General features: G+C 34.5%; 5 protein-coding genes across 6 annotated transcripts; 3 read left to right on the plus strand and 2 right to left on the minus strand.

Moving 5' to 3' along the window:
• On the plus strand, positions 1-1,305 carry LOC108193482 (cyclin-dependent kinase inhibitor 7). The gene is made up of 4 exons (XM_017360155.2): positions 1-436; positions 521-573; positions 670-849; positions 987-1,305. The coding sequence occupies exons 1-4, from the start codon at positions 149-151 to the stop codon at positions 1,054-1,056; spliced, it is 591 nt and encodes a 196-aa protein (XP_017215644.1). The 5' UTR covers positions 1-148; the 3' UTR covers positions 1,057-1,305.
• Positions 1,306-4,418: 3,113 nt separating this feature from the next.
• Positions 4,419-8,088, minus strand: LOC108193518 (uncharacterized membrane protein At3g27390). The gene is made up of 9 exons (XM_017360210.2): positions 7,853-8,088; positions 7,640-7,748; positions 7,283-7,484; positions 7,059-7,192; positions 6,650-6,938; positions 6,458-6,564; positions 6,158-6,326; positions 5,090-5,532; positions 4,419-4,811 (listed from the first exon to the last, which is right to left on the minus strand). The coding sequence occupies exons 1-9, from the start codon at positions 7,938-7,940 to the stop codon at positions 4,625-4,627; spliced, it is 1,728 nt and encodes a 575-aa protein (XP_017215699.1). The 5' UTR covers positions 7,941-8,088; the 3' UTR covers positions 4,419-4,624.
• Positions 8,089-11,331: 3,243 nt separating this feature from the next.
• Positions 11,332-14,749, plus strand: LOC108193246 (B3 domain-containing protein Os01g0234100-like). Of its 2 annotated transcripts, none has more exons than XM_064081608.1 (7): positions 11,332-11,786; positions 11,890-11,982; positions 12,343-12,374; positions 12,459-12,594; positions 12,691-12,897; positions 13,582-13,672; positions 13,806-14,749. In XM_064081608.1, exons 1-7 carry the CDS (start codon positions 11,559-11,561, stop codon positions 14,564-14,566), a joined length of 1,548 nt encoding a protein of 515 aa, XP_063937678.1. In that variant the 5' UTR covers positions 11,332-11,558; the 3' UTR covers positions 14,567-14,749. The 2 variants fall into 2 exon arrangements, with proteins under 2 accessions (XP_063937678.1, XP_017215314.1); XM_017359825.2 differs by having other exon boundaries at positions 11,335-11,786; positions 13,809-14,749.
• A 128-nt stretch (positions 14,750-14,877) lies between these two features.
• On the plus strand, positions 14,878-16,016 carry LOC108195682 (cell number regulator 1-like). The gene is made up of 3 exons (XM_017362660.2): positions 14,878-15,393; positions 15,475-15,687; positions 15,772-16,016. The coding sequence occupies exons 1-3, from the start codon at positions 15,144-15,146 to the stop codon at positions 15,846-15,848; spliced, it is 540 nt and encodes a 179-aa protein (XP_017218149.2). The 5' UTR covers positions 14,878-15,143; the 3' UTR covers positions 15,849-16,016.
• Positions 16,017-16,750: 734 nt separating this feature from the next.
• LOC108193679 (probable calcium-binding protein CML20) lies at positions 16,751-19,515 on the minus strand. The gene is made up of 7 exons (XM_017360446.2): positions 19,409-19,515; positions 18,372-18,492; positions 18,250-18,286; positions 18,119-18,146; positions 17,315-17,467; positions 17,124-17,226; positions 16,751-16,936 (listed from the first exon to the last, which is right to left on the minus strand). The coding sequence occupies exons 1-7, from the start codon at positions 19,409-19,411 to the stop codon at positions 16,872-16,874; spliced, it is 510 nt and encodes a 169-aa protein (XP_017215935.1). The 5' UTR covers positions 19,412-19,515; the 3' UTR covers positions 16,751-16,871.
• Positions 19,516-21,037: the final 1,522 nt, after the last annotated feature.

Genomic DNA, 21,037 nt, shown 5'->3' on the forward strand with positions numbered 1-21,037 from the left:
ATCAATGAGACTACTCTAGTCTACTCTACATATACACACACATATATATACACACACACAAATTAACGAATAGAGGAGAATCTTTTTTTTTCATTGGAGATGGTGATGAAGTTGCGAGATTGAGCTGAGAATTGGAGGAATTGGAGGTATGGATGAGGCGCAAGTTAGCGAGACGTCGAGGAAGCGTGGTTTAGCGGCGGATGAGAGCTCCGGTACGGCGGAGAGAGGGAGAGTCGGCGACGGAGAGCCGGAATTGTGTTCGTCGTCGTCGTGTTTAGTGCAGTTTAAACGGCGCCGTCAAGTGACGGAGAATTGTGGTGAGGTGAAGTGTTTAGGTGATGATCAGTGTTCGAGCCCTAGCTCCGGTGATTGCGCGGCTTCGTATTGTTCGTCGACGGAGATTCGGAATGATGAATTGCAGTTTCCAGATCTAGAGGTACGCGTGTATGTATAGTTGTGTGTATATATACATGTGTGGAAGTTTAGATTCTGAATTTGAAATTTGAATTGGTTATAACAGGAGGAGAGCGTGGAAATTAAAAGCCTGACTTGTGATTCTAACTGCAGAGAGAGGTGAATTTAATTTTTTTATTTATTTGAGTGATTCATTTTCTCACGTCTCCTTTTAACTTTTCAAATTATTCAACATTTCACTCCTTGCTTTCTCAGGAGAGAGATGACACCGTTGAGTGAGCTCGGAGAAGAAACAGGCGAACTGGAGTCAAATTCCAAAACGCCGGCCGCAAATTCTCGCCGTCGATCAACGGCGGAGAAGATGCCGTCTGATGCTGAAATTGAAGAGTTTTTCGCTGCTGCAGAGAAGAAAATTCAGAAAGAATTCACAGAAAAGTAAGCTTTTAACACACACACACACACACTCTCTCTCTCTCTCTCTCTCTCTCTCTACATATTCTGGTTTTGATCTCTCTCCCTCTCCCTCTCCCTCTCTGGTATAGATGTTTATGTTAGTTTGTTTTGATTTACAGGTATAACTTTGACATTGTTAAGGATAAGCCGTTGAAAGGACGTTACGAGTGGGCTCCACTGAAGCCATGAAGAAGAAGATGCAAATTTAACACTATTCTACTAGTAGTATAATAAACAGAGTCTTCTTTAAAAATGATCTCTGCAAAAACCTGCTCTGTTTCTGGTAGTAGTTACTAATTTAATATCCGATTTTAGGTGTTAATTGTTAGCTTTGAATCATGTACAAATTAAGCTAGCTAGCTCTGCAAATTCTACTATTATTCTCAAGGCCATTACAGATTTTAGGGGAGGATATATAAGATCAGTCTCTTCCGTGTTCATGAATGTTCTTGAAATTCTCTGTTTCTAGTTCTCTTTCCGTGTTCTAAGTATTGTAACTGGAAATTAAGTAGAAATTGCAGTGTTTCTAAATCTATGAAATTGAGTTCCTGAGAAGTCTTGTTATTGTATAGTTCCCAGAAATCGTTCTTTCCTCCAAGTATGGTCCAAGTTCCGCCAATGGAAAGGACAACGGAGAATGGTTCAAAACTCTGATGATAAAATGTTACTCAGAGTGAGTTTTCATGTTTGTGTTGGCGAGAGATCAAGTTTAGTTTGAAATTGGAAGAATGGAATGTCTGATGAGTAATAAAGCTACGAATAAATACAAATTTTCTTCTGTTTTTATCTGTGTGACTGTGTGTGGAATCAGAATATGAATATGCTGTGCAGGGGGTTGGGGATTGAGAAGAGTGAAAGAAATGAAAGGTACACGGTGCTTGGTATGTAAGCAACGGAGACTTGGGGGGAGAGAAAGGAGAGTGAGTAGTCCAATTGAAGTCCCATGTGGTAACTAAAATGTGATATGGAAAGGACTTGATATGATGATGGCAGTACTAGCAAAAATGTACAATATAGTCTGGCAGTAGGCATCTTGTTGTGTTTTTTATTGTGAATTTCACAAGCTTTTTAACCCCACAATTGTACATGCAAAATGAAAGTACAACATTCTGCTAAATAGCCTGGATCCCCCCTCTCGTAGGAATTATTACTTCTACTCTCTTGTTTTTTTCTTGCTTTCTAGCCAGTAAAAGCAGTTTTTGCCGTTAGTTGGTGCACTCTTTTACTCCAGTCAGTGCTGCATGTTTCTGTTGGTTTAACTTGTGTTTATGGCAGCCACAGACATGTCTTTGCCTTATCTATGTCTTTTATATCTGGATTGGTGATTCCTCCGGTTCCTAACCCTTTCACTTTGTTTCCCTCATATATAGTTCTCTCTTAGTGTTTTACCTGACACTATAAATTACTCTGACAGTAAACTTGCACAATGTGATTTGTGTGTGTGTGTGACTGTGTGTAATAATTAATATTATAATATTATTGTAGTACGAAGGTAGGTGATAGAGTGGAGGCGTTTATGTAAGAAAGAGTGGTCCATGGAGGCTGCATGGACCATGGTTAAGAAAGGAGGAGAGGGTGGCTCATAACTCAGAAGTGATGATAGGACTTAGGAGAGTGACTGAGCTAATTATTAATAATAATTAAATAAAAGAGTGTTGGAATATAGTATAAAATTTATTTTAGGTTTTTTTTAATATGTCAAGATCTTGAATGAACCGATTCTTAATATAATATCAGAGATCGAATTTTGGCAGAAGTTTGTCCGCTTTTCAAATCAAAAGATGAAATTTCGAGTGAAAAAGGAGTATTGAAATACGACATAAGATTCATTTGACCAAAGAAGAATAATACAGAGAAAAGGCAACTGAGGAAGAAGGCGTTTGTCGCATTACAGTTAACAGTTTGTGATGATTAAAATTGATAAGGATTGGTTACGGAATGAGAGGGAGACGCACATGCTGGAACTCGCTCTCGCTTTAGAAGGTGTTTTAAACTTTTAATGATGCCAAGTTGTGGACTCGCAGTCTCACACTGTTGTGCCCTGTGGTCACTGCCACTTCCTGGCCTTGCATTTTAATATGCTTTTCTTTTGACTTTTGTGTCCATGTCAAAACATTGTGCAAATTTTTCATCTACATTCATTTTTAAGTTCTTTGTGGTGGTATTTTGATTCAAGTTTATAGTCAAGGGAGATGTTTTAATTGAATAACTTACAATAACTAGGATTAGTTATAATTTGTATGGATCTGATGAGCAAGATCAATGCGTGTTTTGTTGCTCATTTTGTTTCCAAACATGGCTGACAATGTAGAGTACTAGGGCGCCAGCGTTCAAGGAATAAAGATGTGTGCATACTCAAGTCCACATCCTCCTATTTTTCTTGACACTAAGAATATCCGTGGAATCATGAAACGCTAGGAAGTGCAGTAGTATCTAAGATGTGGATAATTTTAACATGATTTTGTAAATTATAGACTATCAAAAGATATTTTATTCAAAAATATTGTTTAAAGTATAATTTTATAATATTTTTCAATTTATATTTTTTTGACTAAAAGTTTAAACACCAAATTATGTCAAACTTTTATTCATGAAAAACAGATTTAAAAAAAATATAATAATTATTATAAAACTATTATTTATGTAACGTCAAAATACCTGTCAAAAATTAAAGAAAAGAATCTTATGTACACATGGAGTAAGAATTTAGTACCATATCATTGATAGCATCCCGTCATTCACTATTGTGGAGCGGTTCTGATCCGCATCATTATTATTATATTTTTTGGGAGATGATCAAATACAAACTAATGTTAGTCTAAAAATCTGAAAATTAGTTTAAAATAATCAAAAATCACCTTATACTATAATATGCACTTCTGGTTGGCACATCAATTTTCTAAAATTTACACTTTCTACCCAAATGCCCGTTAGCAATGAGACTTACCAAGACGCCACGTTGCCCGCCATGTTAGCATTGGGGCCACCCAGACTGTCATATCAATTGCCACGTCTTTGCCACACCAGCAACCCCGCCACGTCGGCACTGGGCTTGCTGCCACATCAATAATGGGCCCCGGTAAAAAAATTAAAAAAATGAAGTCCTGCAAGACATTTAGCAATTTTGGAGCTGAGTATAGTAAAATTGAGAGTGTACTTAGTAATTTTTAGTTTGCATGGAGTGAGTGTAATAAAATTAAAAATGTACATAATGATTTTTAGTTTTCAGATTAATTTGATTTGTATCCTCGTTCCCTAAATACATTGGGCAGCTTCTCGATGCTTTTAAGTATAGATACTGTAAGGTAATTTTTTCTATTCTAAAATTATCGAATGATAAAATTACAGATACCTGCTCAAGTGTATTTGTCCAAACAACTTGAACATATCGTTAAAAAAGTTATATTTGCTAACTCAGGTCTAATAACAAACTGTCTACCAGACACGGAGTCCTGCTAAATGACTAATCACCCAAACATCCCAATTAAGTTAACCACATAATGCTAGAGTCTGCAATCTCTCATTTGTTGTGAAGGGTTCAAACACCATACTTGAACGAATTAAAATCACATTCCAAGTAATTTCCACTGTATAAACAAGTCTTCCTCAAAAATGAAGCATCTCCTCTTTCGTCATAATGTGATTGATTATATACAGACCAACTAAAACAAATCATCGAATCAAGAAATATACACACACACGACAAGGGAAGGGAACAGAAGACTAAACAAAACAAGAAGACGACTTTATAGTTTTTTTAAACAATTTCAATAGAGTTGCTTGATCTTGTTGATATGGACTTGATGGAGCCTTCTTTTGTAGACCTAAAGGAGCCTTCTTTCGGAGCACAACTTTCTTTCCCTGCTATCAAGGACTTCACTATATGGCGATATCGTCTTCTGTAAGTCGGAAACATTGATATTCGCCTTACCATCCCCACCATCCTGCAAAGCATATCATTTCAAATTTCAGAAAAACTTCTTCTAAATCCCGTTTTTAATACAAACCATCTTTTTTGTAAAAAAAGGACTAATAATTATAAGAAATTTACGAGTTCGCTATTATTAAGTTGGCATTTGTGAAAAGCCGTGTTGGATGAATATATGTTATAAATATGTATGGCAAAACAGATATGCAATCATTTTATTTTCCTTATTTTCTCTTATTTATTTATGAAACGAACTCAAAATTTAATAAATTTAGAAAACAGAGAGCCTCATACCTTCTAGCAATGCCCTCTAGTTGAGCAACTCTTACTGCATTCTGGGGCACCACACTGCCATTATCCCACGCCTGGAGGCGCTGAGGATTTGTTCCAAATAGAATTATTTTCTCCATGTACTTGACCTCATTCTCTTCCATGCACTTGATCTGTTCCTTGAGAACCATTAGCGGTTGGAAAAACCAGTCTATCATTTTGTCCTCTGGCCTATTAAGATGAGTTATTTCAACATCATCAAGAATTAACAGGCCTTCTGATCCAGCTTTTATGGAGTAAAGGATATTATGGAAGAGTGTGTAGCAAGGCACTCCAACACCAACAATGCCCGCTTCTTTACTATTCTTTGCTTTCAACCAATCACAGAGGTCAGTAACAGTTATTACATGGGCATCCAGTAATTCCTTTCCTCGCATTTCACAAGATCTCATCATGTTTCCCCATACCTATTGCAATTTCCAAATGTACATGCTAGATATTAGATTAATGTTCTGCTTCTATAGATTATTGTAGTTAGTCATATAATACTTTGGTGTAGAAATATTTTCTGTAATATGGTGAAAAACATTTAGGTGCCCTCTCCTGTCTCTTATATAAAAGTGCCGATATGTTAATTACAGCCAGATGTAGATGATCTACATGTTCTGACATCACTATCCATCAGATTTCACCCCAAACAAGAACGATTATTAGTTGAATATAGAAATAGTGTCATTTTCTTGTAAATTTTAAATGTGTGAGGCTGAAACGAAACAATGTAGCTGATTATTTAGGTTGGCTGCGCATGGAACATTAAGACCAAATGTTTCTCTTTCAATCTACTTAATAAATATTTTGGTTCTCAATATATTTGCAGTTCTGCACTATCAGCAAGAGGTGGCATGTTCAGCAGATATATAAAATTCAGCTCACTGTAATAAGGAGTACTCACATTGACTTCTAAAGTTCTAGCATAAACTCAATCCATCAAAGTAATCTAGCATTAACTTTGTTCAAGTAATCTAGCATATCTTGATCTCCGAGATCCTAAAGTATGGCGGACTTGAGAAACTTATAATGTTGAAAGCAAACCTGGACCATTTTCACTTCATGTATAGTCTCCCTGACCGATCTTCTTGATGACAGGCTTGCCATGAGAATTGGTGGTGCTTCTCTAATAACAGAGCCAATCCGAGGACCATCAGCTGAGTGAGCTCCCACAGAAGGGTCTAATGAAGATAACTTTTTCCTATATCTGGGCCTGGCTGTGAGCAAGGTGATAACAACATTTAAAACTAAAACACAGAGGAAGTCTTATAGCAGCATTGCTCTGACAAACCAATATATGCATTTCAAAAAACACAAGGTAACGATAATTGAGAAAATGATTACTTTGGGAGGATGGACCCTTCACGAAGATACAGCCAATCATTTGTGTATTCGTCAAATTCAGCAACCATTGCAATTACATAAGCCAGACCTCTTTGAAAAGAACGTTCCTGCATTAATGATGATTTTGTTGTAATACAGTTTTAAAGCCGCACATTTAACAATAGTAAAGTCCTTCACTAGATTTTGACAAACCTGATATACTATCACTGCGCCATACAATCCGATAAAAAAGCTAGAGAATATAGCCATTATAATGCTTCCAATGACAATGATTGGCCACATAAGAATTGTCAAGCCTGCAATAGGGATACAAGCTGTTTCCAGAAATGGGCCTTCTCTGCTGATTAGATCATGTACAAGTCTCTGCCATCCCTTGAACAGCAAGTATGGACTCTTTACTATGGCTATAGCAGTAAAAAGGGGAATTTCCACAACAAGTCCCATAATCCCGACAATAATACAACCAGGAACATGAATCAACCTGACACATTGTTATCGAGTAAATAACATCTCAGAATAATGGTTCTCCTTATTAGACATGATCCCAAGTCACCAATGTAATTACTGATTTTTCAATTTAATGAGCTTAAAATAACAATACCTTAACGGTTTATACTCATTTGTATAAGGGGATTCACGCAGCTCTTTCAAGTAAACAGGGTAAGAATGTATACACATGTCAGCAAAATCTCGAACCACAGTACAACTTCCTTTAATAGTCCCCCAAGTTCCATCCTATTATAACACACACAAAAGATAAGTACAATACAATGAAGCTAATTCAAGATTGAATTAATTCAAGACACGAAAGAACATATAGGTTACCACAACGCAATGAAAGAACATGAGATACGCGTTCTCGTGGTCATGCCTGAAGGCCTCAAAAGATGAAACCCATGGAGTAAAGAAGCCATAACCCACACCCACCAGAACACTACCAGCTATGCTTAAACCCACCCATATGGCAAACAAAGCAGGCAATGCAAACACCAGAGCTACTTTAAGGTATGCATCAAATTTCTGTGTCCTGCAAATATTTGAATTTGGGTGAAAATCAGAAATTTCCACTTCAAGAATCAATCAATACACACAACAAACACATGCATTCACTAACAATAAACCTATATATTTCAACACAAATTCAACCTATATATAAACATAAAGATTAAAACAAGCAATTACTTGATAAGGGTATAGAAAGTCCAGTAAACATGGGAAGGTAAAAGCCCAAGAATCACCCCAACATTCCCAAAAATCAGTATCACAGCAGCCACTGGCCCCACCAAGACACCTGAAAAATAAAAATTTACATAAACATTTCAAAATTTAACACACACATACATGCATCATGAAAAAATCAAAAAAAATACTTTTGATAAATCAGACCAAACATACTTTTGACAGCACCCAAGCAGAGAGCAGCAAAGAATGAAAAGACCACATAGATGATCCTTAACCAATCTTCTATAGTGCTTGGCAACATTTTCTTACATGAAAAACAAGAACAAGCAGTTGTGAAAGTAGTTGTAATACATTCAAAGTAAGAGCAGGAGTTCTGAAACGCCAAGAAATGGTAAGAACACGCAATAAGAAAATGTGTTGGACAAATGAAAAGGCAGAACGCCAGATATTTTGTCAAAATAAAATACTTATTAGATGGTTTGGTATTATTGAAATGGAGTGTTTTGCTAGGCAAGTTATGTGAATAGTCTTACCTAGTGATAATATTATCCGATGAAATTAAACTACTAAAGATATTTAAAGTCAAAAAGGGTGAGAAAAACTTCTAGAACAAATAATTGGAATCGAGTTGAATTATTTTGAATAATTAAAAACGCTTTTGAAATTTAATATCAGAAAAATGCGTTACATAAAATGCAGTCTGGCATTTAGCTCAAAACGGGGGAGGGTATAATTATTTTAATTATTTTACTAGTAATGGCTGCCGCTGCCGTTGCAATGCAAGGTTGGGGGCGGTCAAAGAACATGTGAATAGGTGATGATGTGAGCCAAAAATCATTAATCATGCCTTCCGTCAGCCCTGGTATATAAGTATTCCCTCCGTCCCTCAATTGTTTGCGCATACTGTTTGCACATATTTTGAGATTTGTATAAAATATGATTTTATAATTTTTTTTAAGAATTTTTTTTAATAAAAGTTTGAACGTCAAACTTTTATTCAGAAGAAAAAAAATTTAAAAAATATATTATGGAACTATACTTTAAATGAGTGTGGATAAACGTGCTAAAAAGTAGAGAGAGTATATTTTTTTCTTTGATTTTGAAAGAATCGCCTAACAGATTTTTTTTTTTTTTAAGGATAGAAGCTGAAATATATTTTCGAATGTCACTATATTAACTTTTAGATTCTAATAAAAATAATACAGAACAGTTATCAACTCAAACAGTATTACCTCGATGGCTCGATAAGCACTAAATGCTTTGATAATTTCATAGTCAAATTTACACATAGATTAAAAATTAAAACAATCAGGTATATACAAATTGCACTCAACGAAGCAAAAAAAAAAAAATGCAGAGGGCTTGAAGTCGTCAAATGCCTGGAAAATTTTGTGTACACCTCGTCATTGTTTCAAATTGACTTAACCTAAACTAGTTACAGTTTGACAGCGAGGAATGATAAGTTCTGAGACTCTGACCCGTTCTGTCCGGAGATCATCGTGGATGGCTTGATGCATGCATATTAACCATTTTCTACGCTCCTCAAAAAGTCCATCATAAATTTTGAGTGAGCTAGGCCAAGTTTACCGGATAGATTTTATTCATGCGGAGTATCGTTTACAATAATTTAGTATATTCATTAAAATATAATATTGTAATAAAGTGGTTTTAAAATTTTACGGGGGTGAGATTTTAATAGATTGTTTTTAGTCTATGAATTTTAATGGATTGTGTGTGATTTTGATTTTATGCGGATTTTTGATAAAATGTCGTAGAGTTTATAGAATTTAAGCACAATGCTTCAAAATCTTATTGATTTTGGTGGGATTTCAAAAAACTTAAAATACACTGAAGAATGCCACAAATCATTTTATAAAATGCAAAAAAATCCATCACCATTTGAATACAATCATATTTTAATGGATTTAAAAAAATCTCAATTAAATATCATCGGATTCTAAAGTATCATTTAAAATCCCAATTGAATACCACCGGATTTTATAGCATAATTTAAAATCCCAATTGAATACCTCTAGATTTTAATGGATTTCAAACAATCCCAATCAAATACCCTCGAATTTCATGAATAAAAAAAATATTTTAAATCCCAATCTAATACACCTTCTTAGAGAGAATGAATGTGAGTTGAATAGAGCAAAAAATTTATATCCAAAAAGTCTACTGGTCATAAATTTGATTAGATTTGGGGATTAGTGTTTAAAGAGTGGATAGAGTGCTAATGGGCTTGACCGCTTGAGAACCGAGAAAATGAAAAAAACGTGAACATGATTGTTACCGTTTTATGATATTTGTTGATGGATAAACCAGGACTAGTCCATTGCCGGTCTACAGCCCATTAAACAGTGAGGCTCTGGTATTATTTATGTAGTCAATTGTTGTTGGCCCCCTTCGTCTCCGCCCCTCTTTTAGTCTTTTAGTCTTTCTCCTCAGTAATCTTTTCCTGTTTCTTCGCGAACCTGGTAAAAAAAAATTTTTACACAAGGATTTTTCCCTCAAGTTTAAACTTTGATTCTCAAAGTTTATCTATATGAAATGGGCTGGACTGTGAAACTCTTGAGATGATAATCGTAAGTTATGGTGCCAAAACTTTGGATATTTGTCCCTTTCTCAAACTTTGGGCCCACCGATATTTATATTCCCATGTACCCTCGACTCCTATTCAAATATTTGTCCCTTAGATATATTGGCACCTATATTAAAGTAGATTTAAATGAATTATTATATGATTAAAATATTATTTTTTTTTCTAATAAAAAATATTACATCAAAAAAAAATTCCAAAATAATATGTCTGGTTAAAAAAATTAAAAAAGAACGTATATTCAAAAATTTGGAGTATTGTATTGTAGAATTGGTAGGCACAATCCTATATCAAAATTTAGACATATTTAAATCCATATTATTATTTTTCGATTATTGTGGTTCAAGGCAAAATAATCAGGGGTATATCAAATATGAATTGTCATGCAAAGATGGTGCATTAACAGCTGCGTCATAGCCGGCTAGACTTAAATGGGAGTTGATGATATTTCAATTTCTGGCACTACACCTTTTTGATTCACACTCAGCCCACATGAAAGTTGGCCCAATTAGTTAATTCAGGTAGTGTCATGGAGCCTCTCAAGTAGATTTTAGTTTTTAGTTACAAAATACAGGTCATAACATAGTTTCCTTAAAATAAATCATACGTGTTTAAAATATCTGCTACCTAATAACCAATCATTTCTTACTAAGATGGATGTTATATACCCGTCAAAAGAGGAGGTTATATAATTTAATAATCAGATTTTCATTCTGTAAAGTAACCACAAGAATAAGTTAAAAATTTATTAGTAATATCACACATTACTTACTAGATAGAGCTCCTTGAAATTTGCAGTTAAATACTGACTTTCCTCGCAAAATTAAATGTGACCTATTTACATTGCTCATTTCTCAAAACATGTTTAAAATATATTTTTCACTGTTTCAAAAAAAAATATATATTTTTCACATAAATTTGGACACAACATATAATAAAAAAAAAACTAGACAACCTAACACATTACGCATACCAAGCTTTAAGGTTCAGAGACTTCAGACAAAACTGAAAGTAGTTCGAAAACTAATCTATTTTTTCTAACATAAATTAAAAGTCCAATCTGGGTCCGCTCGAATTTATGTCCAAGTCCAACGAAACGCCTGAGCGAAATGAATCGAAGTGCTCACAACATCCAGTAAAACTGTAAAAGCAGAGAAAGTGGGTGCATCGCACAACGTAAATTCCTGGTCGTTGGAGTGTCCTCCTGTCCAGTCTCTTTATTTTTATGTTTATCATTGCAGTCTTTTTTATCCACCATTTCATCTCAGGGTTTCTTGCACAACCAATTCATCAATCCTGTTTCATCACATTACAATCATGAAGCTCAAAGTTGTTAGCCGTGGAGTTGTCTCCGTCTCGCTGCCTCTCCCCAATCCAGGCCCTGATAACACCAATGTTACCAACAACGATAACAATAACATCGGGTGTGACGAGGAGTTCATCAAGAAAGAAGCCCCTGATAACGAACAAGGCCTTGTTCTCGCCCTGTTTACTCCTGATCTCGATAAATCTCTGCCTTCTAGCTCCACCACCCCGCCTTGCCAGGTTTCTTGGTTTCCATGCCTGTATTTGTCTGTGTGTGTATTTGTAAGTTTTTTCTTTTGTTGAATTGTTGATGAATTGTGTGGATCTGGTTTGTTGGTTTCAGGGTAAGGCAATTGTTAAGTCCAGGGACCTCAATGATCTCAGACTTACGCTCCCGGCGAAAAGGAAGACCAAGCCTTCTTCTAAATCTAAGCTTGTAAGCTGTCTTTTGGTTGGTGTTAATTGTAATTGTTACAGGCTGTGCTGCAAGGATTTGGTGTTACTGTCTGTGATCTGTGTGTGAAAAAGCTGGCAGTTTTTGTTTTTTGTATTTAATTGTTTGTATAATTGTGTCGTTTGCTTTACATTCCAGATTCGACATTGGCTCCTGTGATATGCTTTGTTGATTGTTAATTATTCTGTGTGTGCTTGCTTTTGCTGTGTGTAGTTAGTTTTAGTATACTCCTTTATTGGATTTTGAACATTTGTCTTCGGATAATTGCTTTGCATTATGTGTTGCCTGTTTTTGAGTGGTGAAGTTGAATGTGGGGGAATAATGTTTTTGTTCAATTGACAGGCATTATCTGATATGCCGATAAGGATTGTGAGGTGAGTTTTTAAGATTGTTTTTTGAAATAATTATGATAATTTAAAGGACAGTACTGACTGTGATGTTGTATGATGCTGCAATAGGGAGAAGGCTACTCCTCCTCAATTCAAATCGGCAACGGTGATTCGGGCTGAAGAGATGCAGGCGGGTCTTGGATCTGAATTCCCGAGCTTTGTCAAGTTGCTGGTTCGATCACATGTTTCCAGTTGTTTCTGGATGGTAAGCACGGTTAAATGTTATGATTGTTATTCAGCCAGCAATATCATATTTTGGGATGGTCATACATGAGTAAATTGTTGCTAATTTTGAGTGCAGGGCCTTCCTATGCCATTTTGCAAGTTCCATCTACCAAACAGAGATGTTGTTCTTATCCTGGAGGATGAAAATGGTGATCGTGCTGAACTGAAGTACATAGCAGAGAAGACAGGACTTAGCGCTGGATGGAGAAAGTTCGCTGTTGGACACAAATTGCTTGAAGGAGATGTTTTGCTCTTCCATCTAGTTGAGCCACTGAAGTTCAAGGTGACACTGGACTTTGATTAATTCACGTGCAATGTGTTTTTGAGTTGATATTGTTTATTCAGAACATATGTTATGTCTCTAAAAAACAAAGGAGCAGTAAGTTTTCCTGCTTCAGCATCTAATAAAAATGGTTATCATGGCTTCAAGCTCCCAGTTTACTATCAGGACCTATGTCAAGAAGTCGTCACTGTGAAGTATAATAATAATTGTATGACTCATTTTGTTTGTCATATAGTATTTATAGATTACCCATTTTCATCTGTTACATTTAGGTTTTTCCAGTTAAGCTTGAATCTAGTTATAATTGATAAATACTACGGAGTTTATGACAAACAAAAGCGAGTTATTTACGTGATAGACAGAAACAGGTTTTAGTACAAATGTTTAGTAGGAAAGAACTCTTTTGCCCTTTATAATGTTGCATTGTCTTCCATCATTCTTAGGAGTTCTAAAGTCTTGCATACAAGTCACAGCATCGAGGTTATAATCGAGAAATAACAACACTTTTTCAATATCTAGAAATGCTCAAGGCCTTGGTGTTGGAGACTTGGAGTTTTTGTTTCGCAAATAGAGGCTATCATCGGACTATAAATAACATTTCGTAGAGAACTTGACATGAGATTCTTATTTTGTTTTACTTGTTATTGCTTTTTCGCGTGATTTAGACACATTTATATTTCACAGGTATATGTAGTAAGGCAAAATGAATTGACAGATGTAGATGGTGCTCTTAGCCTTCTGAATCTGGATGTGAAAACAAAACAACCACAACCAGGTTTGTGTGTACTTAAATCGATTTTCCATTATTACTTTGTTTTGTTGCATATCTCAAATGGTTGGTGTGTTGAACTTTTTTGTTATGCCTAAGTTTTGGCGTACTAAACTTTCTATAAAATTTTGAAATGCAATAGAGGGAGGAAGTTTCTCTAGACTTAAAACTCTGTTGATTAGGAAGCGGAAGCGTCCAAGTGCATCAGCTCTCATTCAAAAGAAGAACAAGAAAATGTTGGTGTCAAGATCAGTACGTGACCTGGGGCAGCTAAGGGAACAATCTGGGAATGACAGTGAAGAGTTTGGTTCAGAAGTATTGGAAGGCTCCAAGTTGTCTAAAACATTGGTTCCTTTTAAAGATGTTAAAAGCTTCGAGGACTTCCACATTGTGGTGAATGACTTGTGCATAGATTCTGAATTACCTGAGCATATAAGGTTGAAGTATTATGAGCTTTGTTGCAAGAAAAATGCATTCCTTCACAGCCGATTTCTACCAGGTCTCTATTCTAAACTGGCTGCTGGTATCATTGGTGAAACTGTGAACATTGCAGATGCCATAAAAAGTTGCAAACTCACTACCTCTTGGGATGAGTTTGCAGTTTGGGAGAAGTCCCTAAAATCATTTGAGCTTTTGGGCATGAAAGTTGGATTTATTCGTCATCGTATGCATACATTGAGGGGACTTGCATTTGAAACTCAAGGTGCTTCAGACTTCAAAAATTATCTAGGAGCAATATCTAAACGAATTCATGCTGAAGATGAAATAAGGAATCTTGAAGCAAAGCTCGTGGAATTGAAGGCTGCTTGTGAGAATTATGATGCTGACATTGAGATGCTGAGGTCAAAAGCTGAGAAGCATGAGTCTGAATTTCAGGAAGAGGTTGATGCTCCCTGGTGACTGTACCGGATGAAAACTAATCTTTGTTTTGTATGCATAGTATGTTTAGATCAAGAATAGGCAGAAGAAAACTTTGTGACCTGTGAAAGCTAGCGTTTACTGTATTTCTGCCCCATCGTTTATGTTGTAACTTTGAACATTTTACTTTGGGCTGTGTTTAATATGATCCTTAAACTTCTCTGACTTGGCCATAACTCATCATGCAAGTTATAGAGTTTAAATGTAGTATATATAATTGATTTCGTTCTTGGTTATCATTGCTTGTGTGCAGTGGAGAGATTTTGTTGTGAATGTCTTTGGATAATATCAGTTAGGAAGAATATAATAAACAAGGGAATGAATGAAAATATAACCAAAATATAGCATGTGGTGAGGCTCACAAGTCACAGGCCTGAGATCATGGGGATCCAAGTGCATTTTCACAATCTCTATGTACCTAGTTCATCCCAAAAGATTAAAAGCTTCCCCGGTTGCCACATACTTAAGTTATCACTACATCACGTCTCGGAAATCAAGCCACTTTCAGCTCCTACATATACTAGTCCTCCATTCATCCTAGAGCATCACCGCTAAAGATATGCATCCGCCTAATGATTATACCAAATATGCAGCACCCGGATATCCCAGCGCTCCTATGAGCATCCCTCCGGCCCAGCTTTACCCTTCCTTTGGTGTTCACGTTCCCACGCCCACCCCCAACACTTTGGGGAAGTGGTCTACTAACCTTTGCCACTGTTTTGATGATCCTGTCAACTGCTTAGTTACCTGCATTTGCCCATGTGTCACCTTTGGACAGATTGCTGAAATAATCACTCAAGGCGAAACATGTAAGTTCATTCTAAAGAGTAAGCGTTCACTATTTTTATTTTACAGTTCATTTCCTGAATACTTTCTTGGCCTGGTTTCAGCTTGTTTGGCTAGTGGTGGAATTTACGGAGTTTTACTAGGAGTCACTGGCTTCGCCTGCCTGTATTCGTGTTTTTACAGATCAAGAATGAGGGGGCAATATGAGCTAGAGGAGGCACCTTGTGAAGATTGTGTGCTTCACCTGTGCTGCGAGACTTGTGCCCTCTGTCAAGAATACAGAGAGCTTAAAAATCGCGGCTTTGATATGGGTATAGGTAATTCATTTCATGTTAAGCTGTTTCTCACTTTCATTCGAGATTCGAAACATGTAGTAATGATGAGTTTTGTTGAATGTGAAGGGTGGGAAGCAAACATGAATAGGCAGCAAGGACGAGCAACAACAGTAGCTCCATTTCAGGGAACCATGAGGAGATGAAGTTCATTTGCAATACTCTTGTAAATTGTTACTAATAACTAGTTAGAGCCAACATCACATATTGGTGATTATAATTTCTTTCATTTTCTACTTCTCATGTGTAATGAACCAGTTGATGCACTTATGACCATAACTGATACGATGAATAAATAATCTTCGAATTATTATGCTCCAGTCACTTTCCTAGAAATTGAAGTCACAATTTGACTTGACAGGCTTATAAGCAACACCCTGAACATTGATATCAATATTTCTTGCTACTCCTAATATATAAACCAGATCTCAAGTCAAGTGATCTACAAGACTTGAAGATGTTAAACTTTTATGTACTTGGCTAATTAGAAGAACAGTATATTAAGCTTCTGGAAACAAGTCTGAAATGGCCCTCGCTTGCCATGAGCCATTCATGTTAAACAAGGTCCATGTTTGAATTGCTTGGTTATTATCATGACGGACATGATAAGAGACACGGGACGGATCTACTAAAAAGCACGAATAATAAGTGATTTCCTAAAAAAACAAATTGACATATTTTACTATTTTAAATTTTAAAAAAATATAGAAATACTTTCCTAAAAATTAAAAATATAAAAGTATTTTTCAAAAATTAGGCTGGCATTCCCAAAAATTTGAATCCTAGATGTGGATCTGGTTATTACAAAGCACTTTCTGTCTAAAAGCAAGGACCACGCCTTCTTCACGTTTTTCATCTATTCGACATTGCAAGTGACTGAACAAAAATATTTCGAATCGCTAGTTTTTGTATTCGAAACAATATATTAACCAACTGAAACTAAATTGTTGATCTCTCTAGCTCTTTTGCATATATTACCATTAGGGTACTCCTAAAAAGTACTATGTAAGCGTGCATGATAATTAGCAAAAGCTTCAACAGGCTGATATACATATAAAAAATGTACTATAAATTAAACAAGCTGAAGTTAAAATTGCAAATATTTCGTGTCAGGTCACAAGTCATCAGCATCACCTCAAATGTGTACATGCTATATTACATAATTAAGTTTAATATCCATACGAAGTCCTTCTCATCATCCTCATGAACTCATCAAAACTTACTTCTCCATCACCTGAAATTCCAGAAAAGAAATAACAGTAAGAAGTGGGCAACAGGTAGAACTGAGAAGTAATAAGCTAAAGCCTGAGTAGGCCTAGACAGGCACGTCATATGTTTGCAACTCATTAAGGCTAGATTGCAGTCAGATGGATAGAAGGTAGGAAACAAGTGCAGTTTATTATGTTAAGAGGAATACTCACGGTCACGATCTGCCTCCTCAATCATTTCATGAATTTCTCTCTCTGTAAAAGCTTCACCCAACTCCTTGGCAATGCGCTGAATGTCTGCAACTGAGATCCTTCCCTATATACAGACAGAATACAGTACTAGTTAATATACATGCTAAGTGTAGAGTAGCCAAAATTAGGAGTCATGAAGCAGCGGGATTCACGTTTTTATCTTGGTCAATGATTTGGAATGCTTTTGTCAGCTCCTCTTTAGAATCCCTCTCGCCCATTTTTGCAGTCATCATGTGCACAAATTCATCAAAATCAATTGCACCACTGCCATCCTTGTCTACATCAGCAATCATTTGGGTAATTTGCTGGAATGGGTATCACAACTCATGTCAGTTGAGGAAAATGACTTGTACAATACATATGAATAGTAACTTCTGCCTATAACGTTCAAGATATGAAAAGTACAAAATACAAAGTAAATAGAAGCAATTCATAGACCTTGAAAGTAATTTAGAATAGCAAAATTTTACTTTAATGGATTTAGGTCCACAGCGAAGTTGAATATCTTTTGAACGAGGCCAGCTGATCAATCACTCAAAGTGATTCCTTGAATGGCTAAGCTAAGGGCTGTCCGCGAGGCATATAGTTCTTCCGCTATGTACGGAATCCGTGATTTTCCCCTTCCCACCAAAAACGTGGCTAAAGGGAAGTTTTAATTTGTAATCTACCGCGTTGGGAAGTTTCAAGTTGGGAAAGACGCTAGCCCCTAAATCTTATATAAAATGACTGCAAGTTGATTCTTCACAAAGTTAAATGTATACCAGAAAGTGGGCGAGGCTCTTGACAAATTCACTGATGAATTTATCTATTTATATTTACTAAGATCCTGATGAATTTAGTAAATAAAAATTACGCAAATTGAGTTTGAATAGTTCCTACTTCCTATGAAAAAAGCACTACTAGTTAAGGATCAGGTAGAGAGGGCAAAGCATCAACAGTTCGCATATAGATGTTACCTCTTCAGTCATTTCAAAACCTAGTGCCCTGTAATATGCATCAAGGTATGAGAAAGATAACATTAGATATATTACGCAAAACCTGGAGATAGAAGTTGGCATTAATCAGTGATGTGAAATGAGAATCGTACCTCATTGCAACATTCAGCTCTTTGGCATCAATGGTACCTACATAAAGGAAGCGAAACAATGTTGATAAACTGAAACTTCAGGATAGATTTAAATTACACAAATCACAGGAGCACTTGCATACCAGAGCCATCAGTATCAAATAGCTCAAAAGCTTCTTTGATCTCTTGCTTTTTCTGCTGACTTAGCCCATGATGGCGTCCTCTGGGCTTATCTTTCCTAGATACTCCTCTAGACAGGTTTGCCTAACAAAAAAGTTTTTTAATCTATACATGCATCATAGATATATTCAAGGATCTGGAAAATTGAGCTTTATACATTTAAAGCAGAATACAAGAGGTCCTAAGAGGTAATATTAAATCGAATAACTTTAGCAGCACATCAGACTATCAAATCATATAAACAACTAACTCTTCAAAAACAGTTACATTTCTTTCTCTTTGCCATTATATCCTTCATTCCATCTTTAACCTCATATAACACTGTGAAAATCAAGTGTTTAGGGATCAACTAATAAAAGAAGAATTATACTGCCCTCTATACAGCTCATAATCAACCCTAATTGATCGTAAGTCTGGAAACCCAACATAACTCATTGGCATCAATGGCATGTCAAAAATCATGTAGTCAGATCCAAATGTCGATCATGAACAATAAAAGAACAAACTTTCCTCTATTCCACCCCTCCCTCCCTCCTACTTAGTCACCTAACAGTTCGCGAATCTCAACTTCACAATCAGATACATAACAATTTAATTATTTAACCCAACCTCAATAAAAGATATTTTCGAAAAAAAATGGCAAGGGCTCCAATCCAAACCTAATCTTTCTTCTTCCTAACATCTCAAGCATGTGCTCTATAGTCTAACCAAGTGCAGATCTTGTGTCTAAATACAAAAGATCCTTAATTAAACACCAATTATCAGCCTCCCCGTATAAATCATAGAACCATCATAACATAAACTCTAAAAAACAATAATAAAATCACACCCCACATCAGATTGCAGCTAAAGCTCCCATCTTTCACCTTTAATCAAATAAAAATTATAACTTTCATCTCTAAGAAACCCTAATTTATGTCAAACAATCACAATTAAATACAATTTCGACTTAATTCTATCAAACACATGGTTAGTTTGTCATAAATTAACACATACATACCATGCTATATTATATGCTCCTTGAGAGGATGTTCTTGAGAGTCTTCTTGTAATTGCTTTGATTGATCTAATTTCAAAACATAAATTTGCTCTATATTGGGCCAAAATGCTAATAAGCAGGCCTAAATGCTGATGGGCCGATTTAAATATGAAATATTCTGGGTTAGACCATCTTGGGCTAAAGATAAAACTTTTAACTAAAATATAATTAGCTAAATTTTTTTTTAGTCCGTAAGTATTTTTGCTCCCGTGGTTTAGCTAAAATTATTAGCTATATTCAAAAAATTATTTTAAATATTAATTATAAATATACAATAAAATAATTTATTTAATTTTTATTTTATATTATTGAAAACAAAATAATATCTTTAATAAATAATGATATATTATAATATTTAATATTTTTGTATTATTATATTATAATATTTTAAAATTTTGATTGACAATAAAGTAACATTTTCACATAATATTATATACAATATTATTTATAAAAAAATGAATAATACATATATACTTGCAATAATAATAATAATACTTACATGGACTTATTTATTAAATATTAGTTATTTAAAAAGTAGTTATTTTTTTTACTTAAAAGAATATGTATAATAATAAGCATTTGTTTGGTAAAATAAAATTTTCTTCATCCCAACTTTTTATAAAAACATATATAACATGACTCTTAAACAATAACAACTTTACTTGTTTGACAAATTTAGGAACGAGTCAAATTTAAATTAAACATTTTAAGATTATATAATTTTTATATGTTAAAATAATTAAATTTTTAAATATCTATTATTATGAGATTGTCGTTATTTTTAATTTTTTCATTTTCAGCAAAAATATTAAATTATTCACCTAAAAATTAAAAATAATATAATTAATCATCTAATCAACATTTCAAAAAATATGTACTAAAAAATTAACTTCCAATTATTCACTTTTCCCAAATATTTGATTGTCACCTCACATAAAGTTTTATAAATTTGTCGCATATTCTTTCAACCTCTTTATCAACAACAAATATCTATTTAAATTATATTATTATTGGTCTAAAATACTTTTTAACTTATTTTTTTCATTTTTTATTTGATATTGATATTTGAAACATTTATTTTGAATTGGACAAAAAATTTGATGTAAAAAACATTTGTAAGTGTGTTTTGTGGAGACGTGAATATATTAAGAAAACATGCTTATTTAAATAATATTTTATATATATAACAAAATGACACTTTAATATCATTATAAATATATAAATAAAAATTAATTTAGCAACAATATATAAATGAGAAATGGAGAAATTTTCTTATTAATTATTTGTATGGCCTTTGTATTTAGTTTAATATATTTATCTTTTCAAAAACTAATAATATTAACATATAAAATGATGATTATTTTAAAGTTCTATCAATAATTTTATTTTGACAAGGACATATTTTTATTTTAAATAAGTATTTCAAAATTTAATTTTTTATACACGATAGAAAATAATGTACACGTAAGTATGTCAAATATGATAATTGTATATTATTTTATTGTTTGATAAAAATTATTGTCTTAATTTTAATGTAAATTTGAATTTGGATATGAACCTAATTTGATAAAAGGGTTCGGATAAGTGATA

The sequence above is a fragment of the Daucus carota genome, chromosome 7 (genome assembly GCF_001625215.2).
Source record: "Daucus carota subsp. sativus chromosome 7, DH1 v3.0, whole genome shotgun sequence".
Lineage (NCBI taxonomy): Eukaryota > Viridiplantae > Streptophyta > Magnoliopsida > Apiales > Apiaceae > Daucus > Daucus carota.